Raw genomic sequence first — 19,114 nt, 5'->3', positions numbered from 1 at the left:
AATTCAGTGATGACCAATCATGTAAGAGTGTAAAGTGTCTTCCACTGAAGATGCAGGACAAACATAGTATCATTAATGTGCCATATCTAAAAGTTCATATTGGTTTTGTTTTGTTTTGTTTTTTATTGTTAGCATTTCTGGTTTCTCTGTCTTCACTGTGTTTTTTTTATATTCCACACACTGGTCAGCTTGTCCCATTTTATTCCATGATGAACTTGAAAGTTGGAGTACAAAGGTAATCTTATGCAGTAGCCCAAGTAATAAAAGCAGATAGTATTGTGTTTTACAATTATGAATTAACCAGGAAGTCTTACAAAGTGTGAGATTGCTAAAAGGACTGAACTTTCTTAGATAACAATAAGGGATGAGGTGAAGAGAACTCACATTTATTGAGTGTTTTTAGTAAAAGAGCTGAAAAAGGAAATCATGGCTCATAAATTTGCACTTGCAGCGCATTTCCTAAACAGCCATGTGTTCAGACTTTCAGAGATTCACTCTGAAAGTCTGAAAAACTTTAAGCAACTATACATGCAACTTTCAGCAGGGGAGCTTTGTTTTTTTTTTGTTTTTTTTAACCAAACCAGAAATCAAAATCAGCCAATACAACGCTCCAAACATGATATCATAATACTGTATGAAACCTTTCAGCTGTTGTAAAACATGATAAAGTGGCAGATTTTCTTTATTTAATGTAATTAGGCAGCAAAAGCATCATTTTTTAAAACTTTTTCCCATCTTGTCCTGTGTAAAACAGGTGAAAAAAACAGCCAGCAATTTTAAGTAGTTGAATATTCAAAAGAGAAACGAGAAAAATCTCATCCCAACTGGATGCATGCTACTGCGATGTCCCTAACAATAGCGAATGGTCAGTTAACATTGTCTAACATGAGGCATAACTAGTTTTTCTTTAAAAGGTTGTTTCTTCTATTTCATCAGAGTGTGTAGCAGAGGGGTACTGAGGGTGAGCAGCTAGAACAGAGGCACAGGTGAACAGGTAATGAGGTCGAAGTTGCTGCAATGCACTAAAACCTGATAAAAGCCTTTCTATGCTTTTATGTTCACTGAATCATCTTCTCCATTTCAACTAGATGAAATAAAGAGTCACACTAACATGTTTGCAGGATATGTTACTTCTTACAGCAGCAGAGAAACAAAACTTTTAAAGCTAATTAAAAGATTAAAACACCACAAGCCTCACTTTTGTTGTGTCATTTTTGTGTTTTATTTGGTTGAGCAAAACAACATTTTATACGTTTTCTCCACCTGATGGGACTTTCTGGTGGAGGCGGTTATAATACCGGCATTTCCTGCTTGTAACATTTTAACTTGTGACGGTGATGCAGCAACATTAAAGTGAAATTTGACCCTCCTAAACTACACTGAGAAGTCGTTACAGGGTGTCGGATTTATGCTGAAAAAACAGGCATTGGGAGGATTCAAGAGACACTTATTTGCTAAAACTACTTCAAGATCAAATGGCTGAGAAACTTGGACTTTTCAAAAATTTCCTGAGCTGCCATGTGTGTTCAGAGACTTTCAGAGATCCTGTGTCTCTGAGCTGCAACCACAACTTCTGTTCAAGCTGCCTGCAAAAATTTTGGGAACAAGCTAAAAACCAAAAGTGTCCCATTTGTAAAAGAAAATCTTCAAAGGACTGTCCAGATGTGAACTTGGCACTGAAAGAACTCGCTGATTCATTTGCTGGGAGACAGAAAGCTGGATCATCTGAGATTAAGAAAAGCAGAGAGAAGAAACTAACAGTGGTGTGCAGAAAACATGAAGAAAAGCCTAAACTGTTCTGTGTGGACGAGCAGAGAGCTGTGTGTCCTGTCTGTGACTTTCCTCACCACCAGAGTCACAAAGTGGTTCCTGTAGAAGAAGCAGTCAGTGACCTTAAAAAACATCTAGAATCTGACTTAAAGTCTCTGCAGGACAAGAGGAACAAATACAAACAAGTGGAGGAAACATACAATGAAATGATTCAACACTCCAAGAAGCAGCTGTTGTCCACAGAGAGGCAGATCAGAGCAGAGTTCAACAAGCTCCAGCAGTTCCTGGAAGAGGAAGAGGAGTCCAGACTGGCAGCTCTGAGGGAGGAAGAGGAGCAGAAGGGGAGGACTATCAGCAGAGAGATGAAGATGATTGAGGAGCAGATCTCCTCTCTGTCAGACAGCATCTCTGCTGTTGAAGAAGAGCTGCAGAAACACAGCGTGCCATTCCTCAGCAGTTATAAAGACACTCAGAGCAGAGCCAGAGCCCAGAGCTCAGTGTCAGATCCACAGCTGGTCTCAGGAGCACTGATAGATGTGGCCAAACACCTGGGCAACCTGTCCTTCAGAGTGTGGGAGAAGATGAAGGAGAAGGTCCACTTCAGTCCTGTCATTCTGGACCCAAACACCGCACACCCCATTCTTTATCTGTCTGATGACTTGACCAGTGTGAGATGTGGAGCCATATTGGAGCAGCTTCCTGATAATCCAGAGAGAAACACTTATACTGCCACTGTTTTTGGCTCTGAGGGCTTCAGGTCTGGGAAACACAGCTGGGAGGTGGAGGTGGGAGACCATCCAACCTGGAATATGGGTTTAATTCAAGAGTCAGTTTACAGGAAGGGAGAATCTCCTTCTTCATTAAAATATGTAACCTGGTGTTTAAAGCACCACAGTGGAAAATACATTAATGGTGTTGGTCAGACTGTGACAGTGAAGAAGAGTCTCCAGAGGATCAGAGTCCAGCTGGACTATGACAGGGGGGAGGTGTCCTTCTATGACCCTGAAAACATGACTCACATCTACACTCACAGAGACACTTTCACTGAGAAACTCTTCCCATTTTTCAGTATTGGAAAGGCAGGAGACGCCAAAACCTCTGATATCAAAATCTGCCAGACTAACATTTGACTTTAAAGTGATTATTTTCTAACAGTCTGTGTGGTGATGATATATATATATATATATGTGTGTATGTGTGCGTGTGCTTGTGTTTAAGAATAAGATTTCCATATGCATCAGTGCAGATTATTTTTGACTGTTTGAAATATAAAGTAATTACTGAAAAATAACTCAGTGCTGAAAAATATGTTCGAAAGGTTTAATTTTATCCACTAAATGAGTTTTAAGGACACCAAAAGACATTTCATTTATGAAACAGAAACATTTATTTCATATCCTTTCATCCATTCTCTTCCTCTTATCCTTACCAGAGTCGTGGCCGTGGAGCCTATTTCAGCTATCACAGGGCAGAGGCGGGGTACACCCTGGACAGGTTGCCAGTCTGTTGCTGGCTAACTCAGCATTTAGTTTATAATATTTGAATATTTATGCATTTAAAGCTCATGTTTGTTCCAGTGTGTTTGTATCAGCTGAAGTGGATAAAGCTTAATTGGCCATATCGTGTATTTGCATCCTATTTTTCTTTTCTTTTTATTAGCCAAGGCTTACAGAAAATATGTTGTCTGTGATTAGCATTTTGCTCAATAGCAGCACCAGGAATGGTTTATTGTAAAGGGTCAAAGAACTTACATAAGTCTGAATTAATTCTGAAAGTTTAATTTTGTTGTTCTCATGGAACTCATAACCTTTTTCATGTGGAAATATTTTCTTAAATGCTTGACCTGTTGAGGACTTCTTGCACAGCCTTACACAGTGGCCTGTGACACTTCTTTAATAATAATAATAATAATAATAATAAATTTTATTTATAAGCGCCTTTCAAGTCACCCAAGGACACTTTACAATAGGAAGACACATAGTAAAACAATAAAAATAAGAACAATAAAACAAAGCACAAGATAAAAGAAAGATTCATCAATAAACCTCTGAGAACACAAATGAAAGATGTTTATTATCCTGCTTGCCAGCACCTTGTTTTTGTTTTAGTGCATGACAACTTTAAAGTTGTCCAAATTCAGTGAAACAATGAAACTGTGTCAAATCATCAGCTTAAAACGTTTAAACAGGTAAAATTATAACGTCTTCATTTCAGTCAGATAACGGTGTAACTAAGGCTGATTCATCAGATGAAAAATCTTCTTTCTAGTTGTTTTATTATGCAGCAGCCGTTTCTTATAGTTTGATGTGTTTTAATCTGTTTTTTTATTTTTATTTGTACACTTCATTCTCAGAGTCTCAGTGGTTCAGCAAATCAAACAGGGCTCAGTTTCATTTTTTGTTTTAATTTGAAATGTTTGATGAAATGTTTAATGATTAATTACTGTCATAAAATTGTTTAATATTGTAAATTATTACATTTTTTGCATCTTTTGCTTGAAACCAAGTTTTCGAAGACAGCCAAGGATTTGTTTTTAGTTCAAATTTATTTAAAATGGAAACTCCTACTTTATTGTTCTTTTTACTTTCCATTGATTCTTAGAAAAAATCATTTGTCTGTGTTGTTTTGTAAATAATCTTGTTGTGCTGAAGTTTTCTTTTTGAAGCAATCACAACTGGATTTTGTTTTGTATTTATTTGAAGCAACTACATTTTAAAATCTATTTTTTTGAGCAACATTCAAGTTTAACCTCACTGCTGATGAACTGTGTTTTTATCTCCAAAAGTTGAATCTGTTCATCTGGACGTAGCGTTTTGTGGGAGAAACGTTTCGTCACTCATCCAAGTGACTTCTTCAGTCTCAGCTGACTGCAGGTTTCCCCAAACCTTATAAACAGTACATTTGCATAATGACTGAAACCAGCCCACTGAAGGAACAATGGGCTGTGAGGTCAGTTCCTTAATCATAAAAACTGTGTTTTTAGAAAAATGTATGGAGTTTGTTTTAATTGACTCACACAGACCTTCAGTTGTGTAACAGAAATCAATTGTAACTTAGACTGTACATTTGTGCAATCTAACTTGTTACACTGAAATTAAAAATGAAATAAAGCTGAAGATAGTTTGAATGAACAAAATGGAAACAAAATTGGAGACGCTCCTAGTCACTCAGCAAGATGGCAAAATGCCTTTTTAAAAATAATTTTATAACATTTACACCAAAAAGCAACTACACAAATGGTGACTAAGCTAAAACCAAGACAACGTTGAAAAGTCCCCACATACAAGCATATAAATACAAGAACATTAACATTTAAACACTCTGTCCAAGAGACTGAGATTTCCTGACTCATCACCATCCAAGTGTGGAATAAAAGGAATTCCAGCCTTTTTCAAAAAAGAAATTGTGTTGCAATCGTAAAGAGTTGTGATATTCATGTGAGACTGAGTTAATAAGAATACAGGTTGAAGTAAAACAACTTATAAAGTGAATGAAGCATGAAGAAAAGTATATTCATACATGATGGAGTTAGATCCTGTCAAAGTACAAATAGAAGAGAAGAAAATGTAACCACTGTAATGAATGAGTGAACTTACGGATGGAATTAGTTGTCATTCCTCTAGTTTACTGCGATGGGTATAGAGCATCATCAGAGGATCAACCACTGCCAAACACTGTGGACACAAATTGGATTTACATCTTTTGGCTTTTTTTTCCTGGTCTTTTTTGCTGTGTTTAATAATAATATTTAAGGATTTAGAATTCTTTCTATTGGATTATATTGAGACAGATCAGATATAGGTGCATCTTCAGGCTTGGATGTTCCCACCCTCCTCTTAAATTCAGTATTAGGAATCAGCCTTAGCTCAGAGTTAATTAGAGAAATATAATTAAAGTGATTGCATTATGTGATTATTATTTGATGCAGGTTTTGCTTTGCCCTCTGCTAAATCACTTTAATAAAATATCCTGCATTCAAAAAGTCAAAATTGTGGACATTCCTTTTTTAACCCATCTGAAACAGTAAAGTTAAACTTGTGTACAAGTAGGACGTCTAGTTAAGAGTTCTTACATCCTACTTTGGCCTTAGGTGTGGTTGTAGGTCAGGACGTAAACCAGGACATCTGCTAATCAGAAGGTTGGTGTTTTAATCCTTTGCCAGTTTGCATGCCAACTATCCTTATATACTAACCTCAAGTTGATTTCTGAAGCATGAATAAATGTGAATGTTAGACAGAAAGCACTTAGATACCATTGCATCAAAAAAAAGTTCTTGGATGAATGAGGCAAGTTGTGCTTTGAGTCCTCAGAGCAGAAAAGCACTATACATACATTTAAAAATATGTAAGACCATTTAAAAATGAACACATCCTTGGGGCCTATTTTCCCACCCACACAAATCGAACCTAGTTATCGAACACATGCTTACACTACCAGTCAAAAGTTTGGACACACCTTCTCATTTAATATTTTATCTTTATTTTTTACTACTTTGTACTCTGTAGACAAATTATATGAAGGAAGATGTATCAAATTATGTAGTACAGAAAAAAATGGATAAATAACTCTAACTATGTTTCATATTTTAGATTCCTGAGAGTAGCTACCCTTTGCTTTGTTGACAGCGCTGCAAACACTTGGCCTTCTCTCATTGAGCTTCATGATGTAGTCACCTGAAATGGTTTTCACTTCACAGGTGTGACTTGTCAGAGTTCATCTGTGGAATTTCTTGACTTCTTAATGGGGTTGGGACCATCAGTTGTGTTGTGCAGACATCAGTTTGGTACACAGCTAACTACCCTATTTGACAACTGTTAGAATTCATATTATGGCAGGAACCAATGAGCTAAGTAAAGAGAAACTGCAGTCCATCATTAATTAAAGAACTGCGAGTCAAATTGCTAAAACTACATCTGGTAAACTGTCAGACTCAGGAGGGGAAAGCAGTGCACTACCTGCTCTGTGTATAGTGAGGGTGGAGCACTGCTGACTTCAGCTGAAAACATTGTTGGGTGGTGGAAGGAATACTTCGAAGACCTCCTTAATCCCACTGGCACGTCTTCTGTGGAGGAAGCCTCGTCCAGAAGAGTCTGGGGACGAGGGGGACAACTTGTCTATCTCTGAGGGTGAAGTCACTGAGGCAGTTTAACAACTCCGTGGTGGCAGGGCCCCCGGTCTGGATCAGGTTCACCTTGAGTTCCTGAAAGCTCTGTATGTTGTGGAGCTTTCTTGGTCAACATACCTCTACAATATTGCGTGGAGATCAGGGGCAGTACCTGTGGATTGGCACACCGGGGTGGTGGTTCTTTAAGAAGTGTGTGAACCAACTATAGGGGGAATCACAGTCCTCAGCCTCCCATGGAAAGTCTATGCCAGGGTGCTGGAAACGAGAGTCCTTCAGTTACCTGAACCTCAGATACAGAAGGAACAATGCGGTTTTCGTCCTGGTTGTGGAACACTGGACCAGTTCTTTATCCTTTTGAGGATAGTCAGCTTTGTGGACTTGGAGGAGGCACAGCCGGCAATAAGTCGGATTCGTTTCTGGTGGGCGATGAACTCCGCCAGGGCTGCTCTTTGTCACCAATACTGTTTATAATTTTTATGGACATAATTTCTAGGTGTAGTCAAGTGGCGAAAGGCTTTCACTCGAGTGGTCTCAGAATCTCATCTCTGCTTTTCGCAGATGATGTGGTTCTGTTGGTTTCATCAGGTGATGGCCTCCAGCTCGCACTGGAACAGTTTGCAGCACCTCCAGATTTAAGGCCATGGAAAAGGGTGGAGTGCCCACTCTGGGTCAGGGACGAGTTCCTGCCCCTGCTGACTAATGCACAGCTGGGAGTCTTTAGGCATAGGTCCACAGGAGAATCTAATGTTGAGTTTTTGCACATAATTACTCTTTCTTAAAAGACTATTTTTTTCATTATTTTTTTATTTCATTACTCTTTTGTACTCTTTCCATCCAGGGGTTGTAGGCCACAAGAGGAAGGAATTCAGGAAACAACTGAGTCAGTGGCCAGAGTCCAGTAATCTAGAAGACATAAGCTCAGATACTCCTGCGGTATCCTAAAAGCTATGTGTGGCTTATAAAAACCTACAGCCAAGAAGAAAGGAACATTATCACCTGCAACAGACTGGCAACCTGTGCAGGGTGTATCCTGCCTCCTGTCCTGTGTTCTTGGGAAAAATACCTGCAATGGCTTGTGAATTATTTATGTCTGATCCAAACCAATAAGTCACATTAAACAATGGAATTGTTAAGCATAAGGAATTTATACTACTACAATTTATACAAATTAACAGCATGAACAACCATGGAAAAGTGCATAAGAACTTCGGTGCTTATGATAATACATCATGTGACAGTCAAATGTGCATGAGCACGATAATAAAAGCTGCTAAGCTGAGTCAGATGACAGAAACAGAAGTAATAAAAAAAGATCTTTACAAAACATCAGCGCAAGGAGGATCACATTGGTAGTGAATAATACAAATGACTTATGATCTAAAACAAATGTTAGAAATAAAACTAAACTTCACTAAGCAACAAAATGGAAGACAACAACAAAGCTATCATTAATGATGATAAAACAGTAAATATATTATGAACGTTAATAATTTCATATGAGGTTTTTTCATCAGCAGCATCTTCAACTGTTTCTGATCCTCTGTAAAAAAAGAAAAAGAAAAAAAAAGGAGGTTTTCTACAATTCCCACACTGATAAGGTCATCACATTTTAGTCTACCATAAACTTTAAAGTCTAAAGGTAACATTATACAGGTTTCAGTTGACATCCCATTCTGTATAAAGGTTATAAAAGTAAATAGCAGAGTGTTAACAATTAAAATTTAACCAGTGAAAGAAGTAGATGAAATTCATTGCAGATTATGAATCTTATTATCGATTCTGACTGCTGGAGCCAGGACGCAGTGACAGGGGTTTAGAGATCTAACTGAATAGACCTTGCTTCAAGAACTGGAAGAAACAAGCTAAAAGAAATAGATTTGGTGAGTTCTTTGTTTAGGAGAGATTTAATAACAGAGAAAATGGCTGACAGACGCACATTTCTCAAAAGATACCTGCGTTGCAATCGGTGTTTAAAGATTTTCAGAGATCCTGTAACTCTGGGCTGCAACCACAGCTTCTGTTTAAGCTGCCTGGAAACATTCTGGGAACAAGAAAAACACAGAAATTGTCCCGCTTGTAAAAGAAAATCCTCAAAAGAAGATACTGAAGTCAACAATGCTCTGAAGGAACTGGCCGATTCTTTTGCTGGGAGACAGAAAACAGAATCATTTAGGAGAGAAAAACAGGAGAAGGGATGTGATGGGATGCTTGTCTGCGAACACAGTAACGACCCCCAGTTGTTCTGTGTGGACGAACAGAGGGCTGTGTGTCCTGTCTGTGACTTTCCTCACCAGCAGAGTCATGAAGTGATTTCTGTAGAAGAAGCAGTCAGTGTCCTGAAGGAGCAGCTGAAATCTGACCTAAAGTCTCTGCAGGACAAGAGGAACAAATACAAACAAGTGGAGGAAACATACAATGAAGTGATTCAACACTCCAAGAAGCAGCTGTTGTCCACAGAGAGGCAGATCAGAGCAGAGTTCAACAAGCTCCACCAGGTCCTGAAAGAGGAAGAGGAGTCCAGACTGGCAGCTCTGAGGGAGGAAGAGGAGCAGAAGGGGAGGACTATCAGCAGAGAGATGAAGATGATTGAGGAGCAGATCTCCTCTCTGTCAGACAGCATCTCTGCTGTTGAAGAAGAGCTGCAGAAACACAGCGTGCCATTCCTCAGCAGTTATAAAGACACTCAGAGCAGAGCCAGAGCCCAGAGCTCAGTGTCAGATCCACAGCTGGTCTCAGGAGCACTGATAGATGTGGCCAAACACCTGGGCAACCTGTCCTTCAGAGTGTGGGAGAAGATGAAGGAGAAGGTCCACTTCAGTCCTGTCATTCTGGACCCAAACACTGCAAATGCCTGTCTCTATCTGTCTGATGATCTGACCAGTGTGAGGAATGGAGACACAGAGCAGCAGCTTCCTGATAATCCAGAGAGAAACACAAATTATGCCAATATTTTTGGCTCTGAGGGCTTCAGCTCAGGGAAACACAGCTGGGAGGTGGAGGTGGGAGACCATCCTAGTTGGAATATAGGTTTAATTAAAGCATCAGCTGACAGGAAAGGAGAATATCCTGTTTCACCAAAAAATGGAATCTGGTGTTTAGTTCATCGCAGCGAAAAATATAATAATGGTGATGGTCAGACTGTCAATGTGAATCAACATCTCCAGAGGATCAGGATCCAGCTGGACTATGACAGGGGGGAGGTGTCCTTCTATGACCCTGAAGACATGACTCACATCTACACTCACAGAGACACTTTCACTGAGAAACTCTTGCCATACTTTTGTATTTTTAATGTTGATGATGAAAAGACTTCAGATATCAAAATCTGTGAAACTAAGGCTAATTGTAAAGATTGCAGCTGTGAGTGATTTATTAAGCTGTCATTTTGTTATTATTAGTGTGTAAGATTTTAGTTATTTTGTAAAAACAAAACATGTTTAGAAGTTTAATATTCTAGACACATTTAAATAAGATTATCCAAGATAAAAAAGTTTTTTTTAAAGATTTGAGACATTAAGAATTTAAATGTTTTCTAGATGGAAATTTTTTTTGTATATTCATGTCAGAATATTTGTCATGCTGTTAATTCTTTCAGATGTTTAAATTATAATGTGTTGAACTTAGCAGGATCTTGATTTACGTCTGAAGACAAACACTGTAAATACTGGAGCATATTGCAGATGTAAAAAATAATAATTTTCAAACCATACCATCTTTTATAGTTTCCTCTGTTCTTAATTGATTATTATGGAATATTTGCTTACAGTGTAAACTCTAGTTAATTCATTTTCTATTTATATTGTGAAAAACCACACAATCATATTTGTGGGGTACTTCACACTTTGGCACCTAAGCTGCATGCATCTCAATCGTGATGACTGCCTAAAACACTCCAGTGACTTATTAAAATGTTTTATTAGTAGCATTATAGGGATATTTTAACAAATAAACATTTGTTGTTTCTATAAATGTGTTTTTCTTCCATTAATGACCATAAGATGGAGACAAAATTCACATTATGTTCATGGCTTTGTTTGTTTTTTTCCTCTTCCATTTTTCTTTAATCTCAGGTGAACTATATAAGCACTTATCTTTATTTATCTGATGATATCACCAGTATGAGACATGGAGACATAAAACAACAACTTCCTGACAATCCAGCGAGCCAAAATTATTATAAACTCTGTTCTGGCTGCTGTAAGCTTCAGCTCAATGAAACACAGCAGGGAGGTGGGAGACCATCAAGAAAGATTTAGTAAAGGAGAATGACTCCTTCACTAATGGGGAGCAAAATCTTTTACTAGAATCTGAAATCTGGTATTTGAAACATTGCAATGGAAAATATACTTATTATCTGCATGTTCAGGTAATTAAATCTGATAGGCAGGTTAATGTATATTAGTGTAGAGTAAGTACATTTCTGTGTGTGCTGCAGTTTCCTGTTGCTTCCAGTGACATCATAAAAATACAAACTCAACAAATAACCACATTCACAAACTGTTTCTGTGCAGTTTGTCACACAACACAGAGCTAAGCTGGTTAGTCTACAGCACTGTGGTGAAATTTACAAAGACGCATTATGCTGGACTGGTACAAAGCAGCCTGTGAGTAGCAGACATCAGTTTTGTTTGAAGTGATGATGGTGATTAGATTTACTCATCAAATTTTGTACCACCATTAATTAATAAATGGTAAAATGGTAAATTTTGTAGATTTACAGTATACTCTCTGTACTATTTACAGACATTTCCTGCAGCTATGAAAAGGAAAATTCCGTTTATTTACCGAATATTATCTGTATCATTAACGGATAATTTCCATTAATAGAAAATTTCAAAGTTATATTTATATTACCATTTATGGACAATCGTTTTCACTGTAACTCAAAAAAATTTTTAATGTAAGTTATTGGTTTGAACCAGACATAGATGATGTATAATCTACCGTAGGCATTTTTTTAACAAAGGCAGTCAATCTTAATTGCTATGAAGAAACAAACAATAAGGTTTTAAGTAATATATCTAAACAAGTCAGTAATCAGTTCTTCTTCTTTTTTTTTAATCTAAAAGAATACTTCAGAAAAACTTCAAAATAACTTCAGAGTGTGGGAGAAGATGAAGGAGAAGGTCCACTTCAGTCCTGTCATTCTGGACACAAACACTGCAAACATCTATCTCTATCTGCCTGATGATCTGACCAGTGTGAGACGTGGGGACACATGGCAGCAGCTTCCTGATAATCCAGAGAGAAATACGAGGGTTTCAGGTCTGGGAAACACAGCTGGCAGGTGGAGGTGGGAGACCATCCTGACTGGAATCTGGGTTTAGTTCAAGAGTCAGTTGACAGGAAGGGGATGTGTTTTGGCTCACCAGACTGTGGAATCTGGTGTTTAGTGCACCGCAGTGGAAAATCCAATAAGGGTGATGGTCAGACTGTGACAGTGAAGAAGAGTCTCCAGAGGATCAGAGTCCAGCTGCACTATGACAGGGGGGAGGTGTCCTTCTATGACCCTGAAGACATGACTCACATCTACACTTACAGAGACACTTTCACTGAGAAACTCTTCCCATATTTTCAAATTGGCAAATTAGGAGATGCCAAAACCTCTGATATCAAAATCTGTCAGACTGAGATTTGATTGTAAAACGATCACAGCCTTTTAACAGTGTTTTTAGTCGGGGTCTTTTATCCTCAGTCTTACAAAATAAGATTTTAGCAAACATGATAGCAGAAGCATAGTTAATTTGTTGTAAAGGGTCAGTAAATTATGAATGAAACTGTCTGATTTTGTGATGAGGGTTTTATTTTATTATCTTGTCTACATTCTGCAATTGTATGACATCATCAGATTAAACATGTCGTAAAGGTGGGTGCTGGTTTAGCTCAGTGCAGTGAGCAGGTGGCCACATGTCATATGGCTGAGAGTGGCCGGCCCAGGTTTGAGTCCGACCCACAGCTCTTTGCCGCATGTCATCCCCCTTCTCTCTCTGCCCATGTGTTCCTGTCAATTCTTCACCAAATCTATCAAATAAAGCTGAAAAGGCCAAAAAAAATTTTATAAAGGTTTAAGGATCAGCATCTTCATTCATTCAGATACCAGCAGTGTTGGGCAAGTTACTTTGAAAAAGTAATTAATTATAGTTACTAGCTACTTCTTCAAAAAAGTAACTGATTTACAAGATTCTAAAAGTAATTAATTACTAGGAAAAGTATATATTGCGTTACTTTAAAAAAATGTTTAACCCTCTGGGGTCCAGAGTTATAATTGGCCGTTTTTGACTACTTTTATTTTTACTTTAAATGCAAATATAAACTGTAAATTTTAAAATCCTATGCACAAGTTTTGCAAAAAAAGTTATTTGCAGCCATTTACCTTTTACCCTTTTTTAAATAACCATTTCAAACTATTTACATAACAATCAGGTGTTCTGCATTAAATAAGATGCCACAGAAATTATTTGTGCCACTGCAAAATATAATTTCTGTCCACTTTAAAGGAGAACATTACAACTCTGATACCTGCAGGTCTGACAACAAGAGATGTATCACTCCTGTTTTCTAGTTTATACTGTAATCTGCCTTTGGTGGCTTTTTGGCAGCACCTGCAACATTCAGCAGTCACCTCATTGTTCTGACACACAACACAAAACTATCCACTACACTACACATTAACTACACACTCCAAACACACTAAACGTCACAAATCTCTCACATCTCAAAACTCGCTCTCTCTCTTTTCCTCTCTTTCTCGCTCTCTCTCCGTCACTCCTAAAACTTCCCCTTCCTCCTAAACAACCAAATGTCATGTTGCCAAATCATTATTTGAATGGTCGACATTGTACATTTGTCCACCAACAGGAAAGGGGTGTTTTTTGTTTACTTTTATCTTTTTCTCTATTTTGGTCATAAGCAGAGAGTGCTTGCTAGCGCTGTCCTTATACAGTAAACGTGACGAAACTATTGAGGAAAAAACACACGTATATATTGTTTATCATGACTCTGGTTTTACGTGGCCTGTCAACACAATTTAAAAACTGGTATATATCACCTTTTTGCTTTGTCGTCTTAAAGTGGTCATGTGATTGGCTTACCAGGACTACTTTATTCTTCCTCAGTCAAACAGCAGCACTCATGCGATTGTTTTGCCCCTTAGCTACAGGTGTTGTGCCAAAAAGTTACTTAAAGCTGTAGCGCCCAGATTGATATACAGTGCGGTAAGAAGAAGACAGCTTCAACCGTCTGTTTGTTAAAAAATAGTAACTCGACCGCACCGCGTTTTCTTGTTAGTAGCGGCGTTGTAACGTTAGCAATAGTAATAAATGTGATTACTCGTTACTGAAAAAAGTAACGCCGTTACTTATAACGCCGTTATTCCCATCACTGGATACCAGCGTAACTACAGCTGAATGATTGAATTAAATACTTGCTTTGTTATGTTACTCTATGTTATATAATTAGGTTTTAGTTTTGATTTTTAGAGAAATCATTAAATATAAATATATATAAATACAATGTTTTTTGAAGAAATATCTTTAATATTAAAACTTCAAAAAAATATTTACACACTGACAGAGACACAGAGCAGAGCTGAACAAAGCTGCGGAGATGTCAGATGAAACTCCAAACTAATCAGGACTGCAAATTTTACTCACAAGATGGAGACAAAGTTCATATTTTGTTCTCTGGTTAAATAGTTTTTTTTTTTTCTTTTATTTCTACTTACATTTTAAAAGGTAAATAATCAAATGACTTAAGAGGTAAAACCGATCATGAAGACTAATTGGCAACTTCAAAAGCAGTAGTACTTTAAATAAGTAAGTAAAGTTTATTATCAAGTGCTTTTCGTGTACAGGCAGTCACAAAGCGCTGTATACGAAGGTTCAAATAAACAGAACGTTAAGAAACAACGTGACAAAGGACTATATTTAAATGTGATATAATTCAATATCTAATGATTGTGATTTCTTATTGTTTGGAAATTTTACAAAAGTATGGGCCTGTAATGATTCTGTAATGTTTTATTTTTTTAATTTTATTTTATTTTTTGGCGACATCTCTCACTGTAGTCAGTTCATCACATTTCAGTTCATCACAAACTTGAAAGTTGGAGTCGAAAGGTCTAAAATCTTTTGCAGGATTGAGGCCACAGCCCAGGTAGTAAAAGCAGACAGTAGTGTGTTTGGTGTTTATTAATTAACTAGACCACAATTACAACAGGTGAGGTCTGTAAAAGAACTTTCTTGAAGTAACTGTAGCTGGCTGACCAGCATAGACTGTAAGGCACAAGCTGTAAAGACATTACATTTTTTGAGTTTAGAAACTTTCCTGAATTGTAATGTCTTCAGAGACATTCAGAGATCCTGTGTCCCTGAACTATGACTACTTACAGGATGTAGTCAGTTTACAGTCATATAATATTCACTTTAATAGACTCTAGTCAAATGAAATTTACTTCACTGTTATACATTCAGTTTATAACAAACATATAAATAAAAAATAAACCTTTACTTTTATATATTTCATTTGCATTTTACTTAAAATTATTGCTTCATGTTAATAAGAGCACATAAACTCTCCCTGTGTGTGTGTGTGTGTGTGTGTGTGTGTGTGTGTGTGTGTGTGTGTGTGTGTGTGTGTGTGTGTGTGTGTGTGTGAAAGAGAGAGAGAGAGAGAGAGCAGGGGTCTGGCAGGTTGGCAGTCTCAACCCCCTGAATGTTGAACTCAAATTTATGCCCTTGACTGCAGACACCCCATATGGAAAAGATCTATATAAATCTTATAAAGTTTGTATCTGTCTTGTGTGAAACTTGTATGAAAAAAATATACAAGAGTGAAAACAGATAAAAGATCCCTTGAAAAATTATATAAATGAATCTTGTATGTTTTGGATACTTACTAAAACTATATGAAAATAATGAGAAAGTGGCCATGAGTAAATCATATAAGCCTTATATGATTCACTATATGAAGTAGGCCACATCTTATGCAAGTCTTTTTAAGTTTTTACTATTTCTTTTCCATATGGGACAACTTGGGACCAAGCTGACTTGTGTTGTTGAAAAAGGCTGCAATAAAACTTAAATCCAGTATTAAGAAGCTAAAGACAATGAAATCTTTCATATACAGAGACAATAGATGTTTTTGACTCATAAGAACTGTGAGGTTTCCGATTTTATTACCACCTTGAGAAAAATTGCTCAGTGTGTTTTGATTCTCTTTTACTTTGAAAGATTTCTGTGTCTTCTGATATTTTATAATTAGGTTTTAGTTTTGATTCAAACACTTTAATATCAGTGGATCAAAATGGATTCTACCTCTGATTCATTACACTGACAGAGCAGAGCTGAAAATAGTTTGTATGAACAAAGCTGCAGAGATGTCAGATGAAGGTCCAACTTTATAATCTTGGTGTTTTGCAGTTCTGCTTGGTCTCTGAGCAGAACTGCAAAACACACTCTACTCACAAGATGGAGACAAAGTTCATATTTTCTTTTCTGGTAAAAATGTTTTTCCAACATTTCCACTTTCTCATATTTTTATTAAATATGAATCATTAAATGTTAGAAATGCCTTTACTCAATGGGTAAAACAAAAAGACTAATCATCTCTAAATATGGCAAATAAAACATTTTTTTCTTTATTTCCATAAACTCTGGATCTACATAATTTATTAGGAGTTTTGGAAATTTTAAGTCAGTGAGATTATTAAGAGAGCAAGAAGATAGATGATTAATTAAAAACTAATAAAACTTTATTTATTCTCTTTGCAAACTGAATCTTGTTTTTTAGTCCTGAGCACAGACCTGCTGACATGTTGGAGCAACTGAAGTATTTGTTTAGTGTCAGTCTGCGCTTCAGTAGATTAAAACAGTCAAAACTTAAACTTTTTTGTGACACTTTTTATACTTTATATTTTTTTTAATTTATTTATGTACTCAGGTAAAGGGGAGAAAACTGATGACGGTACTAAGGATCTGTGACTGACAGGGGCAGTATACTAATTATCTATATTCTGAAAGTCATTAAAATATTCAGGCCCCAAATCACACAGTTTGTTGGCAAGAGGTTACAAATAAATAAATAAGATACCTATGTCTCATCAGAACTCAGGTTCTTAAAGGAGATTGACAGCAGCTGCTCCACACAAGAGCATCAGACCCCCCAGCTCATAATTAACACCACACCTGCTTAGGAACAGAAAACATATTTATTAAAAAAAAAAAGAAAAGAAAAAAGGATTGCAGCACAACAACAAATAATTACACAACATATGAGATATTGCATAAGTACAATAATTTCAACCCTGAGTCACCTTAATCAGTTTCATTTGTTACGTTTCTCTCTGACTTATAAATTATTCTTAAGCAGTTTGGAGAACCACAGTGTTTACATGCATAAGTCTTTCTTCAGTGTGTCCTTTTACTCCAATGTTTCTCATAACAAACAGAAAAGACCTGTGAATACTTGTTTAGTCAAAGAGAAAAGTTTATGTCCAACACTGGAGCCCTTAATTTGGTTCCTACCACTCCACAGGAACAGTGCAGCATCCAGTAAGTAGGAGCATCTACCTGGGATGATGAACCATGAGGAAAGGCTGGGTCAAGTCACCAGATGAGGACCATCTCACACAGATTCACCCAAAAATACCAGCTTGCTGTCAGGTGTGCCGGGTATTTATCAGCTCTATTCATATAAAAATGTATACAAAACAAACATTTCTCTCAGGGGTGATTACAATAACTCTGAACTTGGCTTTACAACTGTCGCCATCTTAGGTGGTAGTCAGTTTAACCACTTATCTGTTAGAAAGATCATCAACCTACTAATAATCTCACTCACATACAATATACATGCAGCTTCTTCCTTTGACAATAAACATCACAGCAGTTATTTTGCTGAGGCAAAACAAGGCACAGCACTAAAATGAATGTGCATCAATACGAACTCACCAGAGCAGCTTGGTTAATGCTGAACGTCTTCTGAACTCAGCTCTGCTTCAAAGTTAGTGACTTCTCACTCTGACTTAGACTTTAGTAAAACACATTTACTAAAGACAGAAAATACAAAACCTTTCCCAAGAGGAAAAATCTCAGCAAAGTTTTTACTGATGGGTATCCAAGCCTGATGGGACCACTTTTCAGCTTCATTCTGATTACCATCATGACAGACACCAACAATCTTGCAGGCGCAGCTCCTTGCAGCAGCCTCAACATTGTCCATTTTGACCCCAGCCTCCCTCAGAATGCTGTTGGGTGTGCTAGGACTGTCTGGCATGTTCCCTTGTCACCTGAACCAACTCACCACCAGGTGGTGATTAGTTGAAAACTCAGCTATCAACTCAGGTGAGTATTGCTCAACCTCATGCACTCTCTCAGGCTCTCTCCCTGCCAGAAAGCTGATATTCAATGTCCTGCTTGTCAGTCTGTACAGCCCTGACCACCACCCAACACACAATAATGTCATGAAAGCATATTTTTAAAAAGGGCTATGCAAACATGGCCACTAAATTTTCATTCTGATGAGCTGCAGAATAATTTGGGCACAAAACAAATCTTTAACAACAAATACTGTTAAAACTATTATTACAGTGTAATTAATCAGAAATTTATAAAATATAATGTATGAAATATAAAATATGGAGCAACAATAGAGCGGCATAAAGGGGAAGCCAAAAGTTCAATTAAAGCAGGCTATCTCTGAGTTGTAACCTACTTAAGTACAGTAGAGTAAATGTACTTAGTTACATTCTACCACTGAAAAGCAAAATTTCCAGCTTTGATGGTTTGTAAACACTCTTGTTGTGCTGAAGCTGTTTTCCTAAAACAATTATAACCTGATTTTTCTTTTTAAAGCATGAATTTATTTTGGACAACTGCATTTTAAATATTTGCTTTTATTTTTAGACCAACATTCACATTTAACCTCAGCTCTCTTAAACTGCATATTAGAGAAGACTTCTGCAGTTTATTTTGATGGAGTCTAATTGTCTAATTGTCTGCTCCTGGTCCCAACAGCACAAGCAGCCAGCTTGTACTGTTGGGACTAATATATTCATAAGCTAACATGTTCTTAAAAGAGTTGTCCTTTTTCATATTCTATTGGTTCTTAGAAAAAAACGTAAATTTTGTAAAAACTTTTGTCATGCTAAAGCTGTTTACTTGAAACAATCGCAATTGGGTTTTGTAAAATCCTTTTTTTTTTTTTTTTTGCAATTTATTA

General features: G+C 37.0%; 2 protein-coding genes across 2 annotated transcripts; both read left to right on the top strand.

Annotated features, from left to right (window-relative positions):
• Nucleotides 1-1,460: 1,460 nt before the first annotated feature.
• On the top strand, nt 1,461-2,917 carry LOC106098178 (nuclear factor 7, ovary-like). Its single transcript, XM_019365279.2, has one exon. It carries the CDS (start codon nt 1,476-1,478, stop codon nt 2,898-2,900), a length of 1,425 nt encoding a protein of 474 aa, XP_019220824.1. The 5' UTR covers nt 1,461-1,475; the 3' UTR covers nt 2,901-2,917.
• Nucleotides 2,918-8,740: 5,823 nt separating this feature from the next.
• Nucleotides 8,741-10,279, top strand: LOC106098177 (nuclear factor 7, brain-like). Its single transcript, XM_019366151.2, has one exon. The coding sequence runs from the start codon at nt 8,815-8,817 to the stop codon at nt 10,261-10,263; it is 1,449 nt and encodes a 482-aa protein (XP_019221696.1). The 5' UTR covers nt 8,741-8,814; the 3' UTR covers nt 10,264-10,279.
• The last annotated feature ends 8,835 nt before the right edge of the window (nt 10,280-19,114 follow it).

Source organism: Oreochromis niloticus, linkage group LG12 (genome assembly GCF_001858045.2).
Source record: "Oreochromis niloticus isolate F11D_XX linkage group LG12, O_niloticus_UMD_NMBU, whole genome shotgun sequence".
Classification (NCBI taxonomy): domain Eukaryota; kingdom Metazoa; phylum Chordata; class Actinopteri; order Cichliformes; family Cichlidae; genus Oreochromis; species Oreochromis niloticus.
This window is presented reverse-complemented; position numbering and strand designations above follow the sequence as displayed.

Coding starts and splice junctions, on each gene's coding strand:
- LOC106098178 (XM_019365279.2), top strand. CDS start 1,476: ATGGCTGAGAAACTTGGACTTTTCAAAAATTTCCTGAGCTGCCATGTG.
- LOC106098177 (XM_019366151.2), top strand. CDS start 8,815: ATGGCTGACAGACGCACATTTCTCAAAAGATACCTGCGTTGCAATCGG.